Below are 23,226 nucleotides of genomic sequence, written 5' to 3'. Positions count from 1 at the left end.
GACAGTCCTTATCATTCAGATGAAAAGAAAATACACGTGAACATGGAGTTCTTTCAGCTGAGGCTAGGCTAACCTTTTATTAGTTTCATACCTATACACACAGACAACACACACATTCTAGTATCCTGGTAGTAATATTTTGAATATTGCATTATGCACACCACATTTAAGTGGTTTATTACCTAATCTCTGTAATTTATGCTTGTAAAGAAAGAGATACACTGGTCCCTGAATAATTATTCTGGTCTCTGGAACGAAATTAAGTATTTTGTCCAAACCTTACCAGTTAATCTTTTGTCTTCATTTGAGAAGGTACTGTTTCTGTTTCACCTTTGCTTGGATTACAGTTTAACTTTCTGAGCACTGTACCAGAAATCAGATACATTAATTTCATTGCTAGATATTAAGGCTGTGCCTTTAGTTTGTTTCACATTTTGGGGGTCTATTTAGCAGCTAAACTTGATTCAAGATCAATCTGTTAACACTTTGTTGTTTTTGTTTTTCCCTGAGATCCTGTGAGAGATGAATACAGTCTTTTTGTTTTGTTTCTATTATTCTATTTTGGTATAGTTTATTTGACCTTTTTCAGATAGAGATTTTAGGCTAAATATGAAAACATTGATTCTTTTAGTAGTTAAGAATTCAGAAACAAAAGCCAGATAGACATGCAGTTAAACTTCTTCTCCACCATTTGCTTGCTCTATGGCCTCTGGTAAGTTTTATACATTCTCTTAGACATTGTTTTCTCATCTGTAAAATGGGGATCATTACAGCATCTGTCTCCAGTAAGGATTAAGTCAAGTTGACCTCTGTGATGTGTTTAAAATAATACTTTGCCCATAGAGAACATTGACTACCTGTGCAGTTACTGTTACTATTGTTTAGACCAAAATTAATACAAGAAGGAAAGAAAAGAACTTAAAGCCTGCCCTCCTAGCAGAACGAAGATGATCTCAGCTGTCTGTGGCTTTTGTGGGGGGGAGGTTCAGGAGACACAAGTGTTGGCAATAGAGGTGGGAAGTTGGTGGCATCAAACTGAGTATAAACTAGCCTGTTCTGGTGAAAATTTTCTTTTCACTCATTACTTAAAAAAAAAAAAAAACAACTCTCTTCCCTTTGTCTCTGTTTATTCCCCCTCCTCCCCATTCTTTTTGGATCTCATGTCCGCCAGCTATTGCATCCCTTAAGACAAAGGCAGCTGGGGTTGAATGAGCCTTCGACTGGATGTGGCTAGCTGACTGTGGTTAGGCACCACTTATTTTTTTAAATAAATAAAAATCTTGTATGCTACAGTGCTTTATTCTGTTACCTTCATGTACAACATAAATCTCAAAGAGTCATTTCTGTTTCAGGCCCTGCTTGAATTTCTCCAAAGAGTGGTAGACAATAAAGAGAAGAATAAGATGACAGTCATGAATGTAGCAATGGTCATGGCCCCGAATCTCTTCATGTATCACACATTGGGTTTGAAGTCCAGCGAACAGCGAGAATTTGGAATGGCAGCCGGGATAGCTCATATCATGCACTTACTGATTAAGTATCAAAAACTTCTGTGGACAGTAAGTATATATTTTCAAGCTCTGTTGATAAATGGTGGTATCTAGATTCTACAGTCTTTTTATTGTTATATTTTCTAGAAAAGGTAACCAATATAGGTGATTTCCAATGTGACTTCAAAGAAAAAATTAATGTCCCTTTTTTAGATCTCAGGTTTTAAACTGATGGTATTTCATTATTTCAATTTGGTAACTTTTAAAATAGTTTATTTTTGCTAGTGGAATTTCTGAGGATCATTTTTTTTTTTCCTGGAGTATTGCTCGATACCTATCAGCTCTTGTTTATTGGTGAGTTTTTCTTTCTCTTTTGACAGGAGAGCCTAGCTGGTTATGAGAAAGGGACTGTAGGTTAGCTAGAGGCTAGGTTGCAGGTAAGAGGCTGCTAAAGGGACCAACTGCTGAGGTGGTGGCCCTAATGCCAGTCACCCCAGGAAGCCTCCAGTCCTGGTGTACCAGGCACAGGAGATGCCACTGTGTCCTTGAACTTCACCAAGCCTCTCTTTCAACCTGACACAGTGGGTGGTAATTTGCATCATGTTAATGCTCTGTACACATGGTAAATGAATAATACGATGCATTTTGGGACACAGATTTGATGAATGGCACAGTCTTATCAAATAGACAAAGCCTTTACTTCTCTCCAAATAGAAGAAATAAAAAGATAACTATTTCCATAGTTTAAAATGGTGCTACTTCTTTTTCCTCCCCAAACTTAATTTTATGTCTCCATAGATTCCCAAGTTTATTGTCAACCAAGTGAGGAAGCAAAACACGGAAAATCATAGAAAAGATAAAAAAGCCATGAAGAAATTGCTGAAGAAAATGGCTTATGACCGAGAAAAATATGAGAAGCAAGATAAGAGTGCAAATGATGTAAGAGAAACCTGCAGATAAGTACTTATACAGCTTGCAGTGTTGTTTTAAATATCATACTTATGACAGAGAGTTTTAGAGGTTTTTGTAGTGTGACTTTCTGCACACTTGCTAGGCCCTGATACTCTTATAAGTTAAAGGCATCAGTAATGGTAACTGTGCTACTAGACTGGTACTGGTGATCAGTATTGATAGTTGCATAGGTCTGGGTGACTCAGCATGTGAGCTGATGATAAGGAACAAAGGAAGGCAGCAGGACTGGCATGTCTCAGCCCATACCCATCGCACTTACACACACACAGGGCTCCCAGGAGGCTCCAGTTCCCCACTCACTGTGTGATGTTTGGTGACTATAGCGTCCCTTATGTGAACCATTCTTTTTCTTTGATTTTCTCATCTGTGAAATGGGGGAAAATAGCTAACCCAGCCAGACAAGTAGGTCGGTATTGCTGGCGTGCCTGCGATCCTTCCTGGACTTCAGCAAGTCCTTACAGGCTCTTGATTGGATCAGAAGAATTTGGAGGGAGTTATGTTGGAATGAAGAAAATTAAAATGTTTCAAAAAAGGAATATCTAAATTTCAGTATTCAGAAACTGCTGTAAGAATATAGTTAAGAACTGGGTATAAAAAAATGAAATGTACATGAAAACACATTTAAAAAGTGAGTTACTGAAGCTCTAACTTAGGATCATGAAATGAAAGGGCTTCTATTGTTCTATTTACAGTGAAGACACCCCTCCACCACCAGCACCACCATTGAGGTTCCTCAGTTGTATGCTGACATCTTGTGGAATAATGTGGAAATGCAATTATCAGCCTTTGTCTTGATATTTCTGCTTTGGCCTACTTAGGGATCCAGTAATCACACACAAAAATTTTTTCTCCTTTATTTATTTATAGTTCTCACTCTTACAAAATAGCATTTTCTTGGCATTAAATATTTTCTTAGTCAAATTTAAAGTATCTTTAAAAACATAAAATTTAATAAAGCAAAATTATACATGGTGTTTATTTTTTAGAAAGGGCTTGATTGATGTTATAGGTTAGAAAGGATTTTTGAGGTATCATTTTTGTTTAACTTAGAATGATCTATTACTTCTAAAACCATTGTGAATATGTGAATACCTTCTTGTTTTGTAACCTTGCTTATTCATATTAACTTAGGTTGACTTTATACCTTTGTCTTTTTAATAAGACAGTTATCCTCTGGGGAACAGTGTGTTTCTAGAAAAACAAAATTTGTGCTGTACTTTTAAACAATAAATCCTTAGACAAAAACAAAAATGTTACTCTTTGGGAGATGGAACATTTAAATAATTTTGTCATTTATAGAAAAACAGTATTAACCTGGATTTCTTTAGTTTGTACTTTGGGTTAAATAGAGGAGAGCTGGTTTGAGAATTAATGTCTGTACTAGTTAGAACCTGTATTGTCACTTTAAGGCTTGGGATTTAAACCTGGATTTAACTCTCAGTCTCGTCACGTATTAACTGTCACTTAATCTCTGAGTTTTGGCTTTCTCTTCTGAGAAGTTCAGTGATTCTTTTGCAAAATGCTAGTAAGTACCTGCTTGGTGCCAAGCCCCCACTCCCTGTTAGGTCTTTAAAGGGAGATGCGGCTGGTGTGCCCCACAGGGAGCCGGGAGAGTGATGTAGGAGGGTTGAGCTCAGGGGTGCCGGGGTGTGTGATGGGAGCCCGACCAGGGTACCCTGGGCTACAGAACCAGAAGTGGGCATCAGGGAGGCTTCCCTGGGGAGTGGCGCTGAGACGTGAAAAATAAGCAGGTGTTACGGAGGCAGCAAACTGAAGAGAAAGTCTTGCTAGCAGAGGGAGCTTTCTGGCCCCCTCACAGGGGGTCGTGGCCCACAGTGGAGGTCATTTGGCCTGTCATTTTGGTTGAAAAAATTTCATCAGTTGCCAGAATTTTTTTTTTTCAAGTTATCATCATTTTATCAGGGAGAAAAAAATAGGAAATAATTACAGAACAATAAAAGCAGAAGATAATATCAAATACTATGGATATGTATTGAGTCATTAACCAGTCAGTTTTTTGCATAGTTGTCCATCAATTGCCAGAATTTTAACACTGAAAGAGTTAACATCAAAGTCTGAACTTCCATCTTAACTTGACAGATTGGAGGTAGGAGCATCCTTGCATCCCTTCACAGTAGGGGACCTGCTTTCCTGCAGGGTAAGAATTGCCTGGATCTGAGTAGCAGCTATTCCTTTTGGATGAAACATGGTCTGTCAACTTTCGGATAAGCACCCCTCCCCTCCAACTCTGTCTTGTTGGTTTGTGTTTCTTGACTACAGAGCATGAAACTGCCTGGGATGGTTGGTTGGTTTGTGAAACGACTCTTTGATGTGTGCTTGTTGTGTGCCAGGCACTATTCTAGGCACTTGAAATATGTTATATGAACAAAACAGATAAAGATTGCTGCTCTTGTGCAGCTTAAATTCTATAAATAAAAATAAGTATAATGAGTAAGTAACATAGTATGTTAGTATATGGTAAATGCTATAAAATAAAAACAGTAGAGCCAAAAGTGGGGAATTGGGAGGGGGAGCCTCTTGCAGTACTAAGTTGAGTGATCTGGGTCTGGGTAGTATTCATTCAAGCTAAGATGTGGAGAACAGGGGACGGAGCTGAATCTGTACCTCAGGCAGAGGGAATGGTCTGTACAAAAGCCTTAAGGCAGGAACTTTCTTGGGGTATTTGAGGACTAGTAAGAAGTGATTGTGACTGGAGTGGAGCCAACAAGAGGGGCAGTAGTATGAAGTGAAGTCAGGGGGACAATGGGACCAGACTGTGTGGGCTCTTGTAGGTCATTGTTAGAAATTTGGATTTGCCCTGGGTAAAATGGGGTCATTGCAGGGTTTTCAACAAAGGCTTGAAAATCTATGTTTTAAAATGATCCCTTGGACTATTGTGTTGAAAACAGACTCTGGAGAGCAATGATAGAATAGGGGGACCATTTAAGGGGTTCATGTCATACTCCAAGTAACGGATCAGGGCATTAGCACTGGAGGTAGAAAAGTTGTGTTTTAGATTTCTTTTTTTTTTTTTTTTGAAGATCGAGCCATTGGGATTTCTTTCTGTTGAAATGATACGAGTTATAAGAGCAAGAAAGAAGTCAAGAATGACTCAAAGGTTTTTGGCTTGAGATACTGGAAGGGTGAAAACTGACACTTAGGGAAGATCACAGTTTCAACCTGGGACCTGCTGAGTGTGAAATGTGAATTGGATATCTAAGTGGGCATGACTGAAAGTGTTTGGAGGGAGAATGAGGTCATACTGGCCGGTAAGGTGTGTGGAGGGGCAGGGGCAGAAGGAAGGCAGGAATGGGGCTAAGAGGGAGCCAGGCTTCTCTTCTGTAAATAGCAGGGAACTGCTGAAGGTCGTGACTCCAGGAGTTACATGATTATATTTGCACTTTAGAATCGTTGTTATGAGGACAGGTGAAGGACACACTGGATGAGTGTGAGAGAGGAGGTTAGGTAGGAGATGCCAGCTAATTTCATTGTTGATGGGAGTATACGAAATTGGCAGAATCCATCTGGAGAGCAGTTGGCATACAGCGAAGTCCTGAAAACCATACCCCTCATTGGCTTAGAAATTCCGTCAGAGGGAATAATAAGATGAGCATGCAAATAGTTATACAGAAGTTTGTTGCCACTTTCTTTATACTGACCCAAATTAGAAGTAATTCAAGGGGGGATGGTATAGCTCAGTGGTAGAGTGCATGCTGCTTAGCGTGCACAATGTCCTGGGTTCAATCCCTAGTACCTCCATTAGAAATAAATAAATAAACCTAGCCCCCCCCCCCAATAAAGAAGGAAGGAAGGATTCAAAAGGATGGAGATGATCAGTTAAATATGTTGTGGCACATCTATGTAATGAAAATACCATGAAAATGGACAAGTGTGTGTCATTGGAAGATACCTGTAATATGTTGAAGAAAGAAGTTACAAATCAGTGAATGCTATATTGCTACGTTGGTAAGGGATAATCATTGTCAGCATTTTAAATGCTTACCAGAGGTCAGATATGCTAAATATTTTACCAACATCTTATTTAATATTCGTGGAAGTTTAATTGGAGTATATTATTGTCTTTTTTTTTTTTAACAGATTAGGAAAGTGAGGATCAGCAATCTTAAATAACTTACTTAAGGTTATCTAGAAAGGAAGTGGTGGAGCTGAAATTTGAAACCAGATCTACATGATTTTAAATCCAGGTGTCTTTATGGTTAGTCTCTTTCCCCAAAGAGCACAGAAAACCTCTGAGAAGAAGCAATATATATATATATATTTGTGAAAATATACATATTTTCACAAATCCTGGGCTTATGTGTAGTAATATAATAAACATGTATTACGTTGTTTAAGATATGTTTAATATATAGCTTTTAAAACAGTCCTGGGCTGAGCTAAGGCCCAGCAATGGGAAGGGAAAGAAGCTTTGACTGTGAGCCAGTGAGACCCACATCCGTGAGATGGGGAGACTGATTAGATGTGAGGAGTGTGGAAGAAGGAATTTAGAATGTCTCGCTGATTTTATCTTGGGCGATTTTATCTCAAAACATCCAGTAAAAGGAACAGATTTTGATGAGGTGGTTTTGACATTTGGGGTTGACATGCCTTTGTGAAAGGTGGCTAGAGGCATGAAGCTCAGGAGGCGACCAGGGCTGGAAGAGTGCGTTTGGGATCAGCATAGAGATTGAGGCTGAAGCCACAGAGTGGTTTCTATTACACAACATGGATATATAGGGTAAGAAAACAAAAAGCCAGAAACACCAATATTTAATCAGTTTGCCATGGAAGAAGGACTGGTAAAAGAGGCCAAGAAGTAATAGGAAGTAAGAGAAGGTTGAAGGCAGTAGTGTCTTCACCCCCCAGGGAGGAAGAGTGAAGTCATAGAGCTTGGTCAGTGGTACCAGATGCTCCAGAGAGGTTGAGTCAGGTTAGCCTTGGATACAAGGTCCACTGGATTTTGCATTTGAAAGATTAGTTGTGACTTTCTCCAAAGCCCTGTCAGTGACTGTTAATGGAAGAAGCCATGACTGCCAGGATTGAAAAGTGAAAGACAAGAGATTATATATAGATCATGAAAATTCATCAAGGTAGTATTTTTTAAAGCCCTCTGTAGGCTATTAATGCTAACTATATATAATCAGGCATTCATGTTTTAAGACATACTTAACTAGGTAAATGAATAGTTTGAACCAAGTCGTGAGGAACACACTCAATCTACTTAATAAGACCAATGTTTATAATGACTACAGTGTATTCATTATCTGGTACAAATTTGTGACTTTCTTAAATACTAATGAGACTTATCTATTAATTACAGCAGGAAGAAACACTTGGTGAAAAAAATCACATAAGTGTAGACCATGTAAAAATAACCGTTTTCGGATAGTTTTCAACTTGTATTTGGGATTGATATCATACCCACAGACACACTTACACATGCCACATCAAACACCAGGAGTCATGTTGCTTGATAATAGCCCTAGCTTTGCCATATTGAGGCATTAATGGCAGATAATTTCCTCTCTCTGGGCCTCAGTTTCTTCTATAAAATGAGAATAAGACCAGATGAATAGTGTTTAGCCAGCAGTAATACAATAGGAACATCTGTATTATTATTATTATTATTATTATTATTATTATTATTATTATTATTATTATTATTAATTTATTTATTTTAAAACAAAAAATCACAACTGGGTCACTTTTTGGACCCACTGAGTCAGAATCTCCAAGAACAGGACCTGGTTTTGTATATTGTGTAAAAATTGTAAGGGTAAATCTTCCCCCATTTAGTGTACATGTATTTGTGTGCACATATATTTAATTTTCTTACGAAATTTTTCTAACATCCACAAAGATAGAATAGTATATGAACCCCCATAAAGCCATCAACCAACAATCAAACACATTTTTTTGATCTTGTTCCATCTTATCTCCCACACCTTTTTTCCTTTTAGTATTTTTAAGGAAGTCACAGACCTTTCATCATGTTGTCCCTAATGACCTCAGATTGCATCTCTGCCTAACAACGGTCTAGGGCAGCTTTGATGAACTTCTGATTATGAGTTGCTGAATCATGCAGGTTTCAAGTCCATTGTGGACTTAGAGCTGCATGATTTTTCTCCTGCCATCCAAGCTTACCTCTGAGAGGAAAGGGAAGCTGTCCATTTAGGGGAGAGGGTGGGCAAAGTGGAGCTCTGGGAGACAATCTGGCATGAACCAAGCTACTCACTGCTTCTGCCCTTGTGAAGGAAACAAAAGTTCTTGCTCCTAAGGTGAATGGGTGTTAACTCAGGATGACCTGTTGGCCACGCCCTTGATTAACAGTTGAGGGGCTTGGACTTGAGAGAGTTTACATGACTTGCTACGAGTTCCAAAATGATCTTGTAACATTTTAAGGTTCTGGGTTTTGGACATGGAAAAGAGATCTTTTACTCTCATCTTCTGTCCTTCTCCAGAAGAATCCTGGAGTTGGCAGCAGTGCGGTGCAGACTCTGGTGGTTTGTGGCGGGGGTTGTATGTCTTTAGTCACAACTGTTTAGAATTCCATCTCTGGTTTCACTTAACAGCTCTGACTCAGAGCATTGTCCCAGGTATTGTTTCCAGCATCTGCTTTAGGTCTGGAAACAGTGTCTGGATCTACTTGGGGACCCATGTGGAAAATCAAATTATAATATCAAGCACAAAATCTTGTTTCTTTTTCATTCTCTGATTTTTTTATAGTGCATAAAAAATACCCTATTAAAAGAGAAAATTATCAGAACTTTATTTCATTGTAAATTAAATGCTTATTAAGTACAGAAGTTATCTCAGGCCCTTCTTTGAAAATTCTCTGAATCTGTGAGTTGGATAAAAGTTTAAGTATTTGGATTACAAAGGCCCAATTATAATCAGAATGCAGACAGTTCAAGATAGCATAGAATGACTTCTGTATCTCCACCTCCAATCAGACTGAAGTGATGAATATGCCATTTTAGTTTAAGATACCCTGCTAAAATGTCCTTGTTTAATTTTCTAAAGTATGTATTATATCTGGCCTTTATTTGAGAAAGCTGTATTTCCAATTTGCCCTTTTGAAGATTAAAAAAGGGCTTTTTGTAGTAGTAAAAATGTCAGCCTCACATTTAAATTAGCTTTCAGTAAAAAAAGGAAATTAATGTCTCTTCTCAAGGTCTGACATTAAATTTCTAATCTCTAGGGTACAAAAATAGCAATGCCATGTTTATACTTTTTGAAAAAATACTAAAAATCATTGTTAATTTTTACAAAATAGTAAGAAATAAAATAATATTTTTAAAAAAATACTTTAGTTCGATGCGTAAAACATGTGAGCACCATATGAGATCATTCTCGCTTTTTTTTTAACAGTCTTTGCCTGAGTAAGAAACTAACATTTTATAAATTGTAAAATCCTTTGTGACTAATTTTTAATGGCATGGTAGTCAAATAACAACTCTTCTCCTGTCTTGCTGTACATCATAACACTTCAGCTCACAAGTACACTAGGAAAATTAAAAGTAAGGGACAGAGTCACAGCTGTTAAGACAAAAAAAATGTGAAGTAGAAAGGTTATAAAGATGATGCTACTCAGAGATTTAGTTATTACAGTGGCTCAAGTTAAGAACAGACGGTTTGGCTTAACGATCAGGCATGTTGTGTCTCTTCAAAGCTTGGCAGCTCAGTGTAATTAGTATACTAATAGCTTTAGTATTTGATGCAGCATGATTCTGGAGCTTAATCATAGTTGTCATACACCATTTAAGTGAGAGCTTTGATACCATTTATTGTTTATCATCTTTAGTAAATATCATTTGGCCACCCTTGTCGAGCTATCCGGGGAAAACTTTCCAAAAACAACTTTTAAACTCTTCATCTTTAACCATTACGCTTACCAGTTAAACTCCAACAGTAAAGGGAAGGGAGGTTCAAAGTGAATCCAGCTGTCAATCTTTGTATTGTTGTGAGAATTGGGAGGGGATGTCTTACCACTGAAATCAACACTCAGAACTGCTCCCATCACACACACAAATACACACATACACAGTGAGGGGAGGGGTGTAGGAAATGTTTGATTTCACAGCCATAAGGAACCTGTATACGTGCCACTCCCCACATGCTGACAAAAGCCAAAGTACGGCAGTTACCTGACGTTTCCCATACGTGTGAGAACTCTCAAGTGCCCTCAGAAGCTGGTACCTGGGCCTTTTCCTTCCAAACTATCAGAGAGACTCTGGACTCCTGTGTCAGATGGGGGGCTGCCGGGTACAACTCCTGACACCACCCTGATCTCAATGCTGTGATTTACGAGAAAGCAAGGCCGTACTCTCCAAAGGGTGATCCCTGAACTCATTTAGAAAGTAGAGGTCATGACTGTATTATTAGAGGTCTTTAGCTGTGCATGAGATACTGTGGGGGGAAGGTGGCTTCATCCCCAAGCAGGTGCACGCTACGTTGGTTACTCTCTGCAGGACTAAATTATCATCCCTTGTAGCACCTTCAGTTCCTTTCTTCCATTCTCGTTCCCTTCCTGTCTTTTCTCAGTAGCAAGGGGAGTAGTGGTACCATATGGTAGGTAGAGGCAACTTAACTTGTTTCTTTTAGACCATATTCCTGAGACTATTTTTTTTTGCTATTGAGGAAAATATTCCTTGGTAAGTTTATTTTATTCTAGAGAAATTTTTACTATTATTGGCATAGCATTTTTCGTGAGAAATATTCTTGAGTTCCTTATCTCATCAGTAAACAATGATGGATGGCTACGGATGTGACTCAGATAAGTGGCATGTAACTAGAATACAGGCGACACTTATTAGGATCCCCGTCATAAAGAGCTTCAGTGGGAAGAGGAAACTCCTTTTGACTCTGGATCTTGGAATGTTTCATGAAGTATTTGAGCTGAACCTTGAAAAATGGATAGCTAGCAGGAGATATTTCAGAAGGGGAGTAGAACTTATGTAAAGATAGGAAAGCGTGGGTGTTTGTAGCAAATTTTGACTGACCTTTTTTATCCAAAGGGTGGAATGTCCCACAAGGAAAGCGAGGGGTGGGGAGGAAGCAAGGAGCAAAGTAAGGTTGCTGTATCCCCGAACTCTGTAGCAGTTTATTATTTTTCTGGATCATTTTGCTTTTATAACTATCTATGAAAACTCAATCATACCATCTTCACTTTAAATGTCAGCATAGATGTGCCTGCCTTTTTGATATTCTAGGCTTGGATGAGATGTAATTACGGGAACAAGTATTGCCACCATTACTTTCACCAAAGAAACCTCTGGGTGAGAGTATTTAGCGCTGTGACTTGAGCAGAATTTCCTGACTTCTAAATCAGCGTATAGTAGATACCAGTCTGCAGACCCTAATCTGCTGTTCAGGACCCTCCATAAGAGAATGATAGTAACAGACTAACAGAATCTAAAACACCGATATTTGTTTCCCTAACTGAGTGGACGGAGGGGATTGGATTTTGTGAACACAGACTCAGTGCTTCAGCTGTTGTTATTACAGGTTTCATCCCAGTGATCAAGTTGTCAGGCCCAGCTTATTGCTTCTCACCCCTGTGAGGACACAGTGGAGGCCAGGCCAGCAGGCAGCATGGCCCAGCAGGACATAAGCCAGAGATGAACCCCAAGGGAGAGGTGCTTGTAGCATAATCCCCAGCTTATAAGATACACCAGTGATTCAATAACTGCTTTGAAAGGAAAAAAGGTAGCAACTCTCCCACGTGAAATGCCCCATCCGTTGGGAGAAGCAGCTTATTTTCCAAAATGTTACAGATGAAAGTAAAATCTGACTTAGCATCAAGGGAAAAGGCAAATTAGACCCATAACCTGGAGGCGAGGTGGAGGTCAGAGACTAGATAAGGTATCCGGCCGAACTGTAGGCCCCAGAAACTGGAAGTCAGCAGAGCCAGCCAAGGGTCCAGGCTGGATGGGAGAGGTGGAGCAGGAGTTGACGGGCCTGTGCACAGGCTGGGATCGGGGCGTCCTTTTGGGATCAGGTTGAGCACGGGATCCCCAGGAAGAGAGGTCCGAGGAGGACAGGGATGCTAGGAATGCGGTTCCGCGCCCAGCAGGACAGCAGGCGGCAACCCACGTGCTTTGTCTCTGTCTGGGGTGGAGGGAGCGCACCCCTCGGGCTTCCCCGAGTGGTCAGGTCCGGGCGTGGTCTGTCTCCCCCGGTGGAACAGATGTTTGCAGCCCTCAGGGAACGAAGCCGTTGTCTTACGCAACCCTGGGCTCCCTTGACACCTGGGCTCCCTTGACAGTCCTGTGCAGTGTCGCTCCTTTTCTTTGTTGCTCCCACACTACCTCTCAGATGTTACCAAGAAGCAGCCATGTCTTTTGAAGGCATGTACGTTTTGGTGCAGCCTGATCTCATACCATGTTATTTTTGTTAAACTTTGAAGAGTCACATTAATTCCATCTGTGGTGTAGTCCTACTTTATGTTAAAAAAAAAAAAGCAAACCTCGAGACCATGTACATTAAAAATAACACTGTGAGCACAAAATAATACTGTGCAGCAGAGGACTTGTGTCTTATTCACCTACCAGGTAAGAAGAATTAGCACAATGCCTGGGACTCACTACATGCTCAGTAAATCTTGGTTGAATTAAACAGGGTGTTTGTAGTTCAAAGCATTAAATTTAAACATAATTTGTGCATGTTGGTTGTTCTACGGTCTGTTCAAGACATATGGTTATAAATAATAAATTAGTACTTATTTTAGCAGAACCATTAGGATTTAATTAGACCTAATATTTCAAATGTCATAGCTGACATTGTGCTACTACAGTTCTCAAAATCTTTCTTTGATAGCCTCTCAGTACGTAAAATGTTCTTAACATCTGTGGGCAAAGGGTTTCGAAAGTGTCATTTCAGGTTCAGAGTGTGTTGTCAGAGCATAAGCTCATCAGCCAGGTGAGGGGCAGACAGTGCACGTGTATTAGGAAAGTATGTCTCTTCTTTTTTTAAATACTCTCAGGGACAAAAATTTTTGCGAAATTTTGTGAACGTGCAAGAAGATGTTTAAAATGCACAGGTTGCAATAGCACACAAAGTAACTTCTTTCTGATTCAATTTCATAAATTGCTACGTGAGGAAGCACCCTCTAGTAGATAATCCTCAGAAATCAGCACTTAATCTGGCAGTAATGGTTATTGCTGTCATTCTTTACATCTTTAAAAATAATTAAGCATTACTGCACAGGCATTATAAAGTTCCCCTATCACCATTAAGAGGATATTTGAGGTTTGATGTAATTTAGCAAATTACATTATACAGTAGTTAAGGTTTTTATGTAGTGAAGTAAAATGCCTAGTAGTTAAGCACACTTACCATATAATGCATGGTACAGAGTTACATGTTCCAGCTGCTGCCAGCTTTGTTCCAGTGTCATTATTGCTTTGCAGGCTGACGTTCCTCAGGGAGTGATTCGAGTGCAAGCTCCCCATCTTTCGAAAGTTTCCATGGCAATACAGCTTACTGAAGAACTCAAAGCCAGTGATGTACTTGCCAGGTTTCTCAGCCAAGAAAGGTAGAAGCCTGTTTTGTTTTAATTATTCCATGCTATAACTCACTTGCTTTCTCTCTCTCCCCCCACCCCCTGCCTTTTTTTTTTTTAACTATGGATGGTATGAAGGGAGTAAAAATTTCATCTGCCCAGCAGAAAAGAAAAGCAGACTTAACAATTAGACTGTTGGAATGAGTTGAGTTCATTTGATGGAGTTTGTGTTCACGTTGAGCTGATTTCAAGCAGGATGTCTGAGCACTGCTCCACGGCGCCGGCAATGGGCTTGGCACAGGAGACCGCTCAACGTTCGTTCCAGAATCTGTTGATTGGAGGTTAATTACTGGGTGTAGGCTGTTAGGAAAATCACTAATTAGGATACAGTGGGATTAAAACAAACAAAAGATACAACTTCTTCTGTGAAATGAAATGAATAAAAGGAAATGCTTAAATTTTAAAACAGAAGGTATAAAGAACTGAGAGAGGACAGCCGGTCCCCGGAGCTCCGAAGTCACCAGAGCAGAGCACACCATCCTCAGTAGGGGTGACTGAGCCTTCCCCTCGGTCGTGGGCTGATAGAGCGGGAGGAGTTCTTTGAAGGCTGTTGGCATTCCTCCCTCTGATGTACACGCTCTGAGACATTTTGCAGTATCTTTTCTTGGATTTTAGAGGTTCCAACAGGGTAGGGGTATTCCAGTGTTAGAATTCTTGTTTTTAGCTAAAACTGTATCTTAATGCTTTCCCCCCTCATTTCCACTCATTGAAATAAATGAATCTAATTTTTTTCTAAGACAGGGACATGAGGCACTTTGGCATCCCAGTTTCTGAATACTCTGTTTTTGTCTCCCATAGAATTTAATCTCCTCATTCTAACATTCACATTTTCTGCCAAAACTTCTCCCGTTTTAATACAGAAACACATGTATTTAATATGTCTCTGCTCTGTTTCAGGCCCTCTGCTAGATGTTGGAAGGGGTATAAAAAATATTTTAAAGTGTCTTCCCTCAGGGTTTGTAAACTGGGAGAAGAGACGAACCCGTGCAGTTAACAGATGGTGATGAAATAAGAGAGGCTGGTTGGTAATTCTGGGCTTTCAGTGGGCCAGCGTGAGCTTCCCTCTCAACCTCGCTCTGAAGGAAATAATACTGTTAACTTCTGTTTTAATGATAAGAAAATCAAGACTTTGCAGAGTCATGTTTCATACGTCGTAGAGCTGAATTCTAAATCTGTGGTTTCTGTCTTCAGAGGAAGTCCCTTAACCCATCTTCATACTGGCTAGAGGCCATCACGGATGTGGGGGCCATTGGTGCAGAGTCTGGGAGTGGATGAAATGTGGGGGATTAAGTCCTGGGGCGACTGGAATTTCTTAGAGTCTTTGCTCCCTAAAAGGTCTGTCCTCTTCAACAAAGTCAGTCCGCGTCCTCTCTACTCCCTGCCCTAACTGAGTAGATACCATCGCTTGCCATTCTTCCCACCCAGGGTGACTTCCCATCCTCTCCAAGAGTGTGTACCTGATGATCTGTCCAGACTTCAGATAGAAACAGCTTTTCCAGGCTAGGCCTGGCTTGAATTTACACAGTGTTTACTTGCAGGACTCAAGTGCTCAATTTAGCCTGTACTTTTGGTCCTCTACTTGCAGACAGTACAAGATGTGGCCATGGAGTTGAATGATACATTCAATTGTGACTTTAATATTTAGGTTACAGTAGGACCATAGTAGGCATATTATGATAGAAAGCACCAGATTTGTGAAAAGTGCCCTTTGCATGTTTGGATCTTCTGCTTGTGAAGCTTTTATTCAGCATTTGCTGTCCCCTAAATTATCCGCTTCATCTCCTTCCTCCCTTCTCCCCATCCTGCTCCACCCAGAGGGGAGTCTGGTAAACTTCTCGGTCCATTTGCCTTTTTGCCCTGCTCCAAACCCCAGCCCTTCCCCTCATGCTTGGGGATGCTGGAAGCAGATGATCTGGATCCAAATACCAGCTTTTCCTGTTTCATCTTAGGCAGGTTTTTATAATCTCTATAAATCTCAAGTTCCTCATTTGTAAAAGTGGACCACATTAGGATGGACCTACGTTACAGCCTCATGATAATTAACTGGGAACATGACCATGAAGCACATAGCACTATCTGTCTGGGCATCTAGTAAGCGAAATTCTAAACTAATGTTTGTGTAACTCTTCTCTTCCACCACTTTCCCATCTTTCTCCCATTTGCACTCCACCTGCGTAGGGACAGTGGGAAACCCTACATTCCCCCACCTTTATCCTCCCCTGTTTTCTCTACTGAAGCCAAGGACACATGAATGATATAAAACAAATGTGCAATAAATTACATTCATTCACCAGTCTTTGATAAAGGCTGTTGCCTTTTCTTTAAACTAGCATTATGTGAAAGCTTGTATATATCAGGAGATCCAGTCCAGATTTCTTTAAAGTGGAAAAGGACATAGATACTGGAGAAGCCATCTGAGAACAGCATCTGATTAAATTTTTTTCTAGTCTCCCCAAAACATTGTTTGGTTCTCATATATTTCCTAGAAATAATGACCCTCTTTATACTCATAATTTATTGGGTTATGCACTATGTTAAAAGTAAAAGTATAATTATTAAATTCTTTAATTTCAAAAATAAACACACCAGAGTGGAAACCAAGTTGAGTTGTCCTCTGGGTTAGGATGCAGCTCAGCAGGGCACATCTTAAGCATGAGGGCACCCATAGCCCTGAGTGTTCAGTGTGCCACAGACGGCAGAGTAGATGGAGTTGGATAACCAGTGAGCCATGAAATAGTTTGGTTCGGAAAGCTTCTACTGTACCACATTTCTCTAACGGTTTGGACAAAAGTCAGACCTGGTTTGCTCTTCTCAGTTCCAGGGAGTGTGTCTTCAGGGTCTTCTGTCCGTGGTTCCCACACCTTTCCATGCATTGGAGTCCACAAGAGAGCACTTAAAAGGCAGATTTGGGGGCTTAATCTAGACATATTAAACCAGAGTTTATAGAGCACTGGATCTGATTTTTAGCAGGCTTCCCAGGTAGTTTGTATACAGAGATCTTTGTAAACCACTGAATGTTACCAATTTTTATTGTTTAAACCTAATGTTCTAAAGAGTTTATTCTTTGAAGACTGTAAACCTGTACAATGCATCCTACTTGTAAAGTCTTCATACTGAGTATCTGCTTCTATTTTGAGTGTATGTGCCTCCTGCATTTGGATGGTCAGCACAGGGAGGGTTATGAACCATGTCCTCCTCTTTGTATTCATCTATTCGGTTCGATTCGATTCATCATACTAGTAGAGTTGTCAGCACAGTAAACCTGTGACAAATACCTATGGAATAAATGCACTGTGACAACTAAGGGGAAAACGTTTCTTCTTGTAGTTTTATGAGGACCTTTTGGCCCCATGTTAATAATTATATTGGCAGCTAAAATGTTGTCACTTTTTTTTAACTTCACAAATTTAGATAATGATTTTTTTATTTCACCTTCAGATGTATGATTCCATTTGTTTATTTTAACTTACAGGTGTGACATTTTTATTACCTATTCAGCACGTTTAACAGATGGGAAAATACAAACGTGTAGATAATTACAGTATGTCTAAGTCATGAATTCTCCATACAAGCTAGAATTCCCCAAGCACATTAAAGTGATTTACTTGCAAGCTGTCTGATGATACAACTAATCAGTCTGTTTTGTCCCTGTTAGTGGGGTTGCCCAGACTCTCAAGAATGGGGAAGTTTTTCTGTATGAAATTGGAGGAAATATTGGTAAGCACCCATTCATTTTTTCAATCTTTTTTTAATCTTTGTATTCCATATGCTGATTTGACATTGCCAATGGTTATTATTTACATCTTCGGGAGAGAAAAGAAAATCAGAATAAAAATGCAGCATGCTGTAGATAGCTGATGAATGTTGTGGATTTGCTTAGTGGTCTGACCCGTCTGTGCAGGCTCTTGTAGGGCTTTTTCTGTACAAATGCCTGTCTATTTGGAACCTGAGTAGAGGCAAGTGCCCTAAAATTGGAATAACTTCTAAAATGGTTAATGAAGTTTTTCAAAGCTGCTTCTTTACGCTGATGTCATATCTTAATAAAGAAAGTAATTGAGTTTATTTAAGACCCAGATGACGCTTTTATTATGGTGCAGAACTAGATATTTTTAGTGACAGCACAAGTCGTTTTTGCCATTGTTGACTGCCTGCTAAATAGTTCATGCACACATACATAGACATACTGGTAACTTACAAAATAGAAGTCGGAAAATTGACTTAGTTTTGACCATGTCTCATATTTTATTTGCCCATCTGTAATTATCAATGCATCATACCTATCTCCTTGTTAAAATTTAAAATAAGTTTTTTCTCTTTTTTTGACCCTTAAAATGGTGAGTGAAACTGTCAACAAATAAATTAAATGGTGTTTCTTTCAAAATAGTAATTGAAAATATTTTAAGACAAGTTTTGTAGAGTTTTTTTCTAGGACTGAAGAATTTTAGTAAATATTGAAAGTTGAAGATAGGCATGTAAAGTTTCCTTCTAAAATTTTAAATAAACCACAACTCCATTCGAAATCTGGGTTGTTAACTCTACTAATAAGGATGAAGTATTAATACATTTGATTTTGCATTTTGCTATTAGATATTGGGAATTAAGCCTGATTTCTTACTTAGATCCATTCAAAACTGTTGCCACTCTTAATAAAGGTGAATAAGCATTTAAGGAACCATTTAACAGAACAGTTAATTTGAAACCTGTGCATTTAGCAAAGAACTGTCTAATCGACTTTTCCAATATTTGGCCAAGTCTTATAATAGTATAGGAGACAGGAAAGAATCAGAACTATTTCAAAGTGTAAGGCTTCACAGTTAAACCATTAGGCTTCAGTTTAAAACTGCATCCCTACCTCCTCACTGTATTAAACTGACTCAACATCTCTTTAATAGGGGAACGCTGCCTCGATGAGGACACTTACATGAAGGACTTGTATCAGCTCAACCCGAATGCTGAGTGGGTTATAAAGTCAAAGTCATCGTAGAAGACTTGAGCCACCAGTGACCACAAGGACTTCCTTAGTAATGCTTGCTGGGTCAAGGGTGTAGATAAAAGAGACGGCAGGACTCTTGTGTGTTATTCTGACACACCCAGCTATTGAATAGTGACACTCTCAAGCCTTAAAATGGTATAGATTTGTGCTGCTGCCAGATTATGTCAATTATTATTGTTAATATTATTATTCGAAAGCAAATATCTCTGGAGTGAGAAGAAAGGGGCTTACCTAGCTTGTAGGCTAATTTTATGTACCCTGTGAAATATGTCCAGCTGTGATACTATTTTCTTTAATATGAAAATAATACTCTCTTCCCTCTTACTTTTTTTCTCCTAACGTGATACATCCAGTAGTAGGTGCTTTTTCACCTTTCTCTCTTCCTGACATCTGCCTTCCCCCATTTAGATTTGCTTTTCAACCAGAAAGGTAGCAAACACCAGGTATGGCAAGTTGTGAAGACAGTACAGCTTAAAACAGACTGAGTTCAGCAGTATTCCTGGCGCTCTTGAATGTTAATATTCATCTCTTTGAATCACTGGTTCAACAATGGCTTCCCGCTTCTCCCTGCCATGTCACGTGAAGTGATTTGCATTTCTTTTTTCAATTCTTCTGACCTAGGTGCACGGAACTGAATCCACTACCAAGAAAACCGAACTGTCAGAAACTGCCAATTATTACTCCACCACTTAAGACTTACATAGTCAGAATAAATAAAATATATCCGTGTGGCATAACTGGATTATGGATAACAAGAGAGTGAAAGCCAGATCACGTCACGTGTTCTGCACCCTTCTAAATGAAATACAGAGTCACAGCTGGCTTTACCTACCGTCGTATTAGCATAAATATGCGTGAAAGTATGATCCAGTAATTGTCGAGAATGCATTCTACTGAAAGAGGGGTTTTTTCTACTCATAAATATGTCAGCAGGAAGAGTTATTCCTCTGGGTATGACACAGTCATATGAACAAGCTTTTGTTTGTGTACTTATTTTAAATAATCAGAGCAAATTTATTAAAATGCTGTGGAAGTTCCCATTTTCAGGGAGTTTAATGCACACAGCATATTGTGACAAGCGATGAGCCTCTGTATTGTAAATAAGAGGGATGAAGTGAGGGAGAGTCTGTTCAATATTTTATGAGTTTAGGGTGTAGTAAATAAAAGGTGATGTAAATGAATGTCGCACAAACTGTGTTTATGATACTTTTAGTAGGACTTTAGGAAAAATTGCACACTTTCAGAAGCTCTTGAAGTCACTCTAATGAGGAGGGAAATGCTGCTAATGAGAACGGTCGCAAATTTTGGGCATATAATTACAAGAGCAGCCTGTGGATATGATCGCTTAAATAACTGGTGATTTGTGCCATTGCTTTTTTATTTAAAAATTTTTTATAATTAAATGCATTTTTCTAAATGATCTCTTGGAATTACTGCTTTTAATCCTATCGATTCACAAGTGTAATAATGGCCTATTTTGAGTTTTCCTGCTCCTGTTGCTCCTGTGTAGTTTTTTAAAGTGGGAAGACGTGTGGGAGATAGAAACTTGTTTCCTTTCTTAGTTTTTTTCTTTATGCAGATTTCTATTGTTTAGAATTTTTCAAAGCACACTGTATTCTGTTTCTGATTCCAACAATGTACATTCATTCCCCAGTTAGCAAAATGTTTTAGTAATGGTTTAATGTAATGAAAAACAATTAAAAATATAAAACCAATATCAAGTGCTTAAAACATTTAGGAGCACACAACTTAAAAAAGGCAGTGAGTACAATGACTTAGATAAATGGCTTCCTAAAGTCCGTGTCAACTCGTTGTCACCGTTTACTACTCGTGGACTCATGGCGGGAAGGGGGGATACAAGAAGCTTTTGATAATGAAGAAGTACTAGATCTTGGTGAATAAATATGAAAATGCCATTTTATTTTGAGTCATCCTTAGAGCATGTGATCCATATTCATTGACATTGAACAATATTGCATTTAATTAACCAAGAAAAATGTCTCTGTGTACTTCTAAAGAGGAGAAACTTTATATTGTACAGCCTCAAATGTGAATGCCTTGGCATTTACCAAAATGCTTTTTCTGTAATTTTTTTTTCTAGTGAATTTTAAGTCTCAGGGTAGATTAGTTTTGATTTGTTTGTATGTGAGGGAAAATAAAAACAACAAATATATTTGCTTTGAGTCTCAAACATCCTAATTCTTAAGTTGCTGGTGAAAAGTAGACAGCTAGTGATTGGTTACCCTGTTAATATTTTGGAGATGCTTCCTGTTTTGTAAATGGGGTCATTGTGATTCTTTACAATTGCACAGTACTTGCTGACTGCTGCTATAGAATTCATTGTAACTCCTTGCTAGCACTCTTTAGGAAAAGTGGTTTATTTTCCTGACTTTCTGGGATGTTTCATTTCCTACTTTTCAGGTTAGACTGGACTAGACTTTCTACTTCATCATCCTGATTTCTCAACTACTTCATCGTCCTGATTTCTCAACGACTGGTCAGTAGGTGGCACTATTGGTCAGGAATTCCTTTGCAGCTAAGCGAGGGGAAGTTTTGAAAGTGAACCTGCGTTGGTGGCGTGTGGTTGAGACTCAGTGCCAGGTATCCGAAAGACAGGTAAGCCAGCCTGGAGCTCTCACTTGGGTCACTGATTCTGAGAATTGTAAATAATTAATTTCAGAGTTTCTATGTTCAATCTGTTAGTCTGCTTTTATCCTTAACTTGTTGAGTGGAGAGGGCAGGAGCCGAGGAGGTTTTTCTGAGCCCAAATTAAATGTTTTGACAATGTCTGTTTCAAGCAGAAGGAACACAGTGAGAGGAAGACAGTGAAGTGGGAAATTAAAAAGAAGGATGTGTGAGAGTTCATAATGACCTCTGTCTTCACTGTGGATGTGTTTGTTTCTTCCTCCCACAGATACTTACTGGGGACCTACGTGTGTAAGCCGGGCATGGTCTGCCCTGGAGACCCTGGAGTTCTCACAGAGCTCACTTTCCAGCGAGGAGAGACAAATCAACAAAACAAGAATAAGTGCAGTCAGCCCTCCACATCCAGAGGTTCCATGGATCAAAGATATTTGGAAAAAAAGAATCCAGAAAGTTCCAAATAGCAAAACTTGAATTTGCTATATCCTAGCTAGTATTTACATCGCATTTACACTGTATTTACTGTACTTACATAGCATTTACATTATCGTAGGTCTCATAAGTCATCCAGAGCCGGTTTCAGGTATACTGGAGGACTGTGCATAGGCTGCATGCAAATATTGTACCATTTTACAGAAGGGGCCTGAGCATCCATGGACCTTGGCTTCTGCTGGGATCCTGGAAACAATCCTCAGCCGACGCCGAGGGATGAGTGTATACAGTGTGGTGAAAGGATTTAAGTACAATGGAGACAAAAAAATGATAAGCAGGGTAAAGGCAACAAAGAATGGAGAGATAGGCTCATTCCAGTAGTAAACGGGGGGGGGGGGGGGGGGTGTCTCACTGAACATCTAAAAGCCGAGCAAGGACTTGAAGAAAGCTGGGAACTTGCCACACGGATGTCTGGAAGAAGAGCTCTCCAGACAGGGAACAGCCAGAACAAAGTGCTAAAGGCACACATGTGCCTGGCTCACCAGAGGTCAGCAAGGAGACCGTCATGGCCAGAGTGTCGTAAGAGCCCGTGAAAGTAGTGGGCGAGTCAGAGAGGTAACACTGGGGTGGACATGGGGAGAGGCCATGGAGGGCCCTGCGTTAGGATGACCATAATTTATTCAAATCAGAACATTCTTGAGTGAAATGGGGCACTGCTGGTGAGGAAGCAGCTGTGGAGTGGTAAGAAGTGATCAGATTCTGGGTATATTTTTGAAGGTAGCACCTATAGGGTTCTAATAGGAGAAAACAGAATGCATTTTTTTTAATTTTATTGAGTTATAGTCAGTTTACAGCGTGTCAATTTCTGGTGTACAGCGAGAATGCATTTTTAATTGAGAATAACCACATGATTTTTGACGTGAGCAATTGGAAGGATGGAGTTTCCAACAGCAGAAATAGGGAAGGAGAAGGTTAGGTATTCTGAGGGAGAAGGGGTTCAGGAGTTCGTTGTGGATGTGTTGAATTTGAGGTGCCTACTGGACATCCAAGAGGTAACGTCAAGTAGGCAGTGATCTGTGCAGACGTTCAGGAGAGAGGTCTAGGCTGGAGTTACTGGCTCGTAAATGGACTTT

The 23,226-nt window shown here is 39.5% G+C and overlaps 1 protein-coding gene across 1 annotated transcript in view; it reads left to right on the top strand.

Annotated features, from left to right (window-relative positions):
• Window positions 1-21,191, top strand: part of ARHGAP18 (Rho GTPase activating protein 18) — a 118,685-nt gene extending 97,494 nt beyond the window's left edge. The window contains exons 11-15 of the mRNA XM_006200118.4: window positions 1,353-1,559; window positions 2,289-2,429; window positions 13,874-13,998; window positions 17,681-17,742; window positions 18,918-21,191. Coding sequence (XP_006200180.2) covers window positions 1,353-1,559; window positions 2,289-2,429; window positions 13,874-13,998; window positions 17,681-17,742; window positions 18,918-19,009 — 627 coding nt within the window. The 3' untranslated portion in view covers window positions 19,010-21,191. The remainder of the gene's footprint in view (window positions 1-1,352; window positions 1,560-2,288; window positions 2,430-13,873; window positions 13,999-17,680; window positions 17,743-18,917) is intronic.
• Window positions 21,192-23,226: the final 2,035 nt, after the last annotated feature.

Source organism: Vicugna pacos, chromosome 8, assembly GCF_048564905.1.
Source record: "Vicugna pacos chromosome 8, VicPac4, whole genome shotgun sequence".
NCBI lineage: Eukaryota > Metazoa > Chordata > Mammalia > Artiodactyla > Camelidae > Vicugna > Vicugna pacos.
The sequence above is the reverse complement of the archived record's forward strand: the minus strand, read 5'-3'. Positions and strand labels throughout refer to the sequence as shown.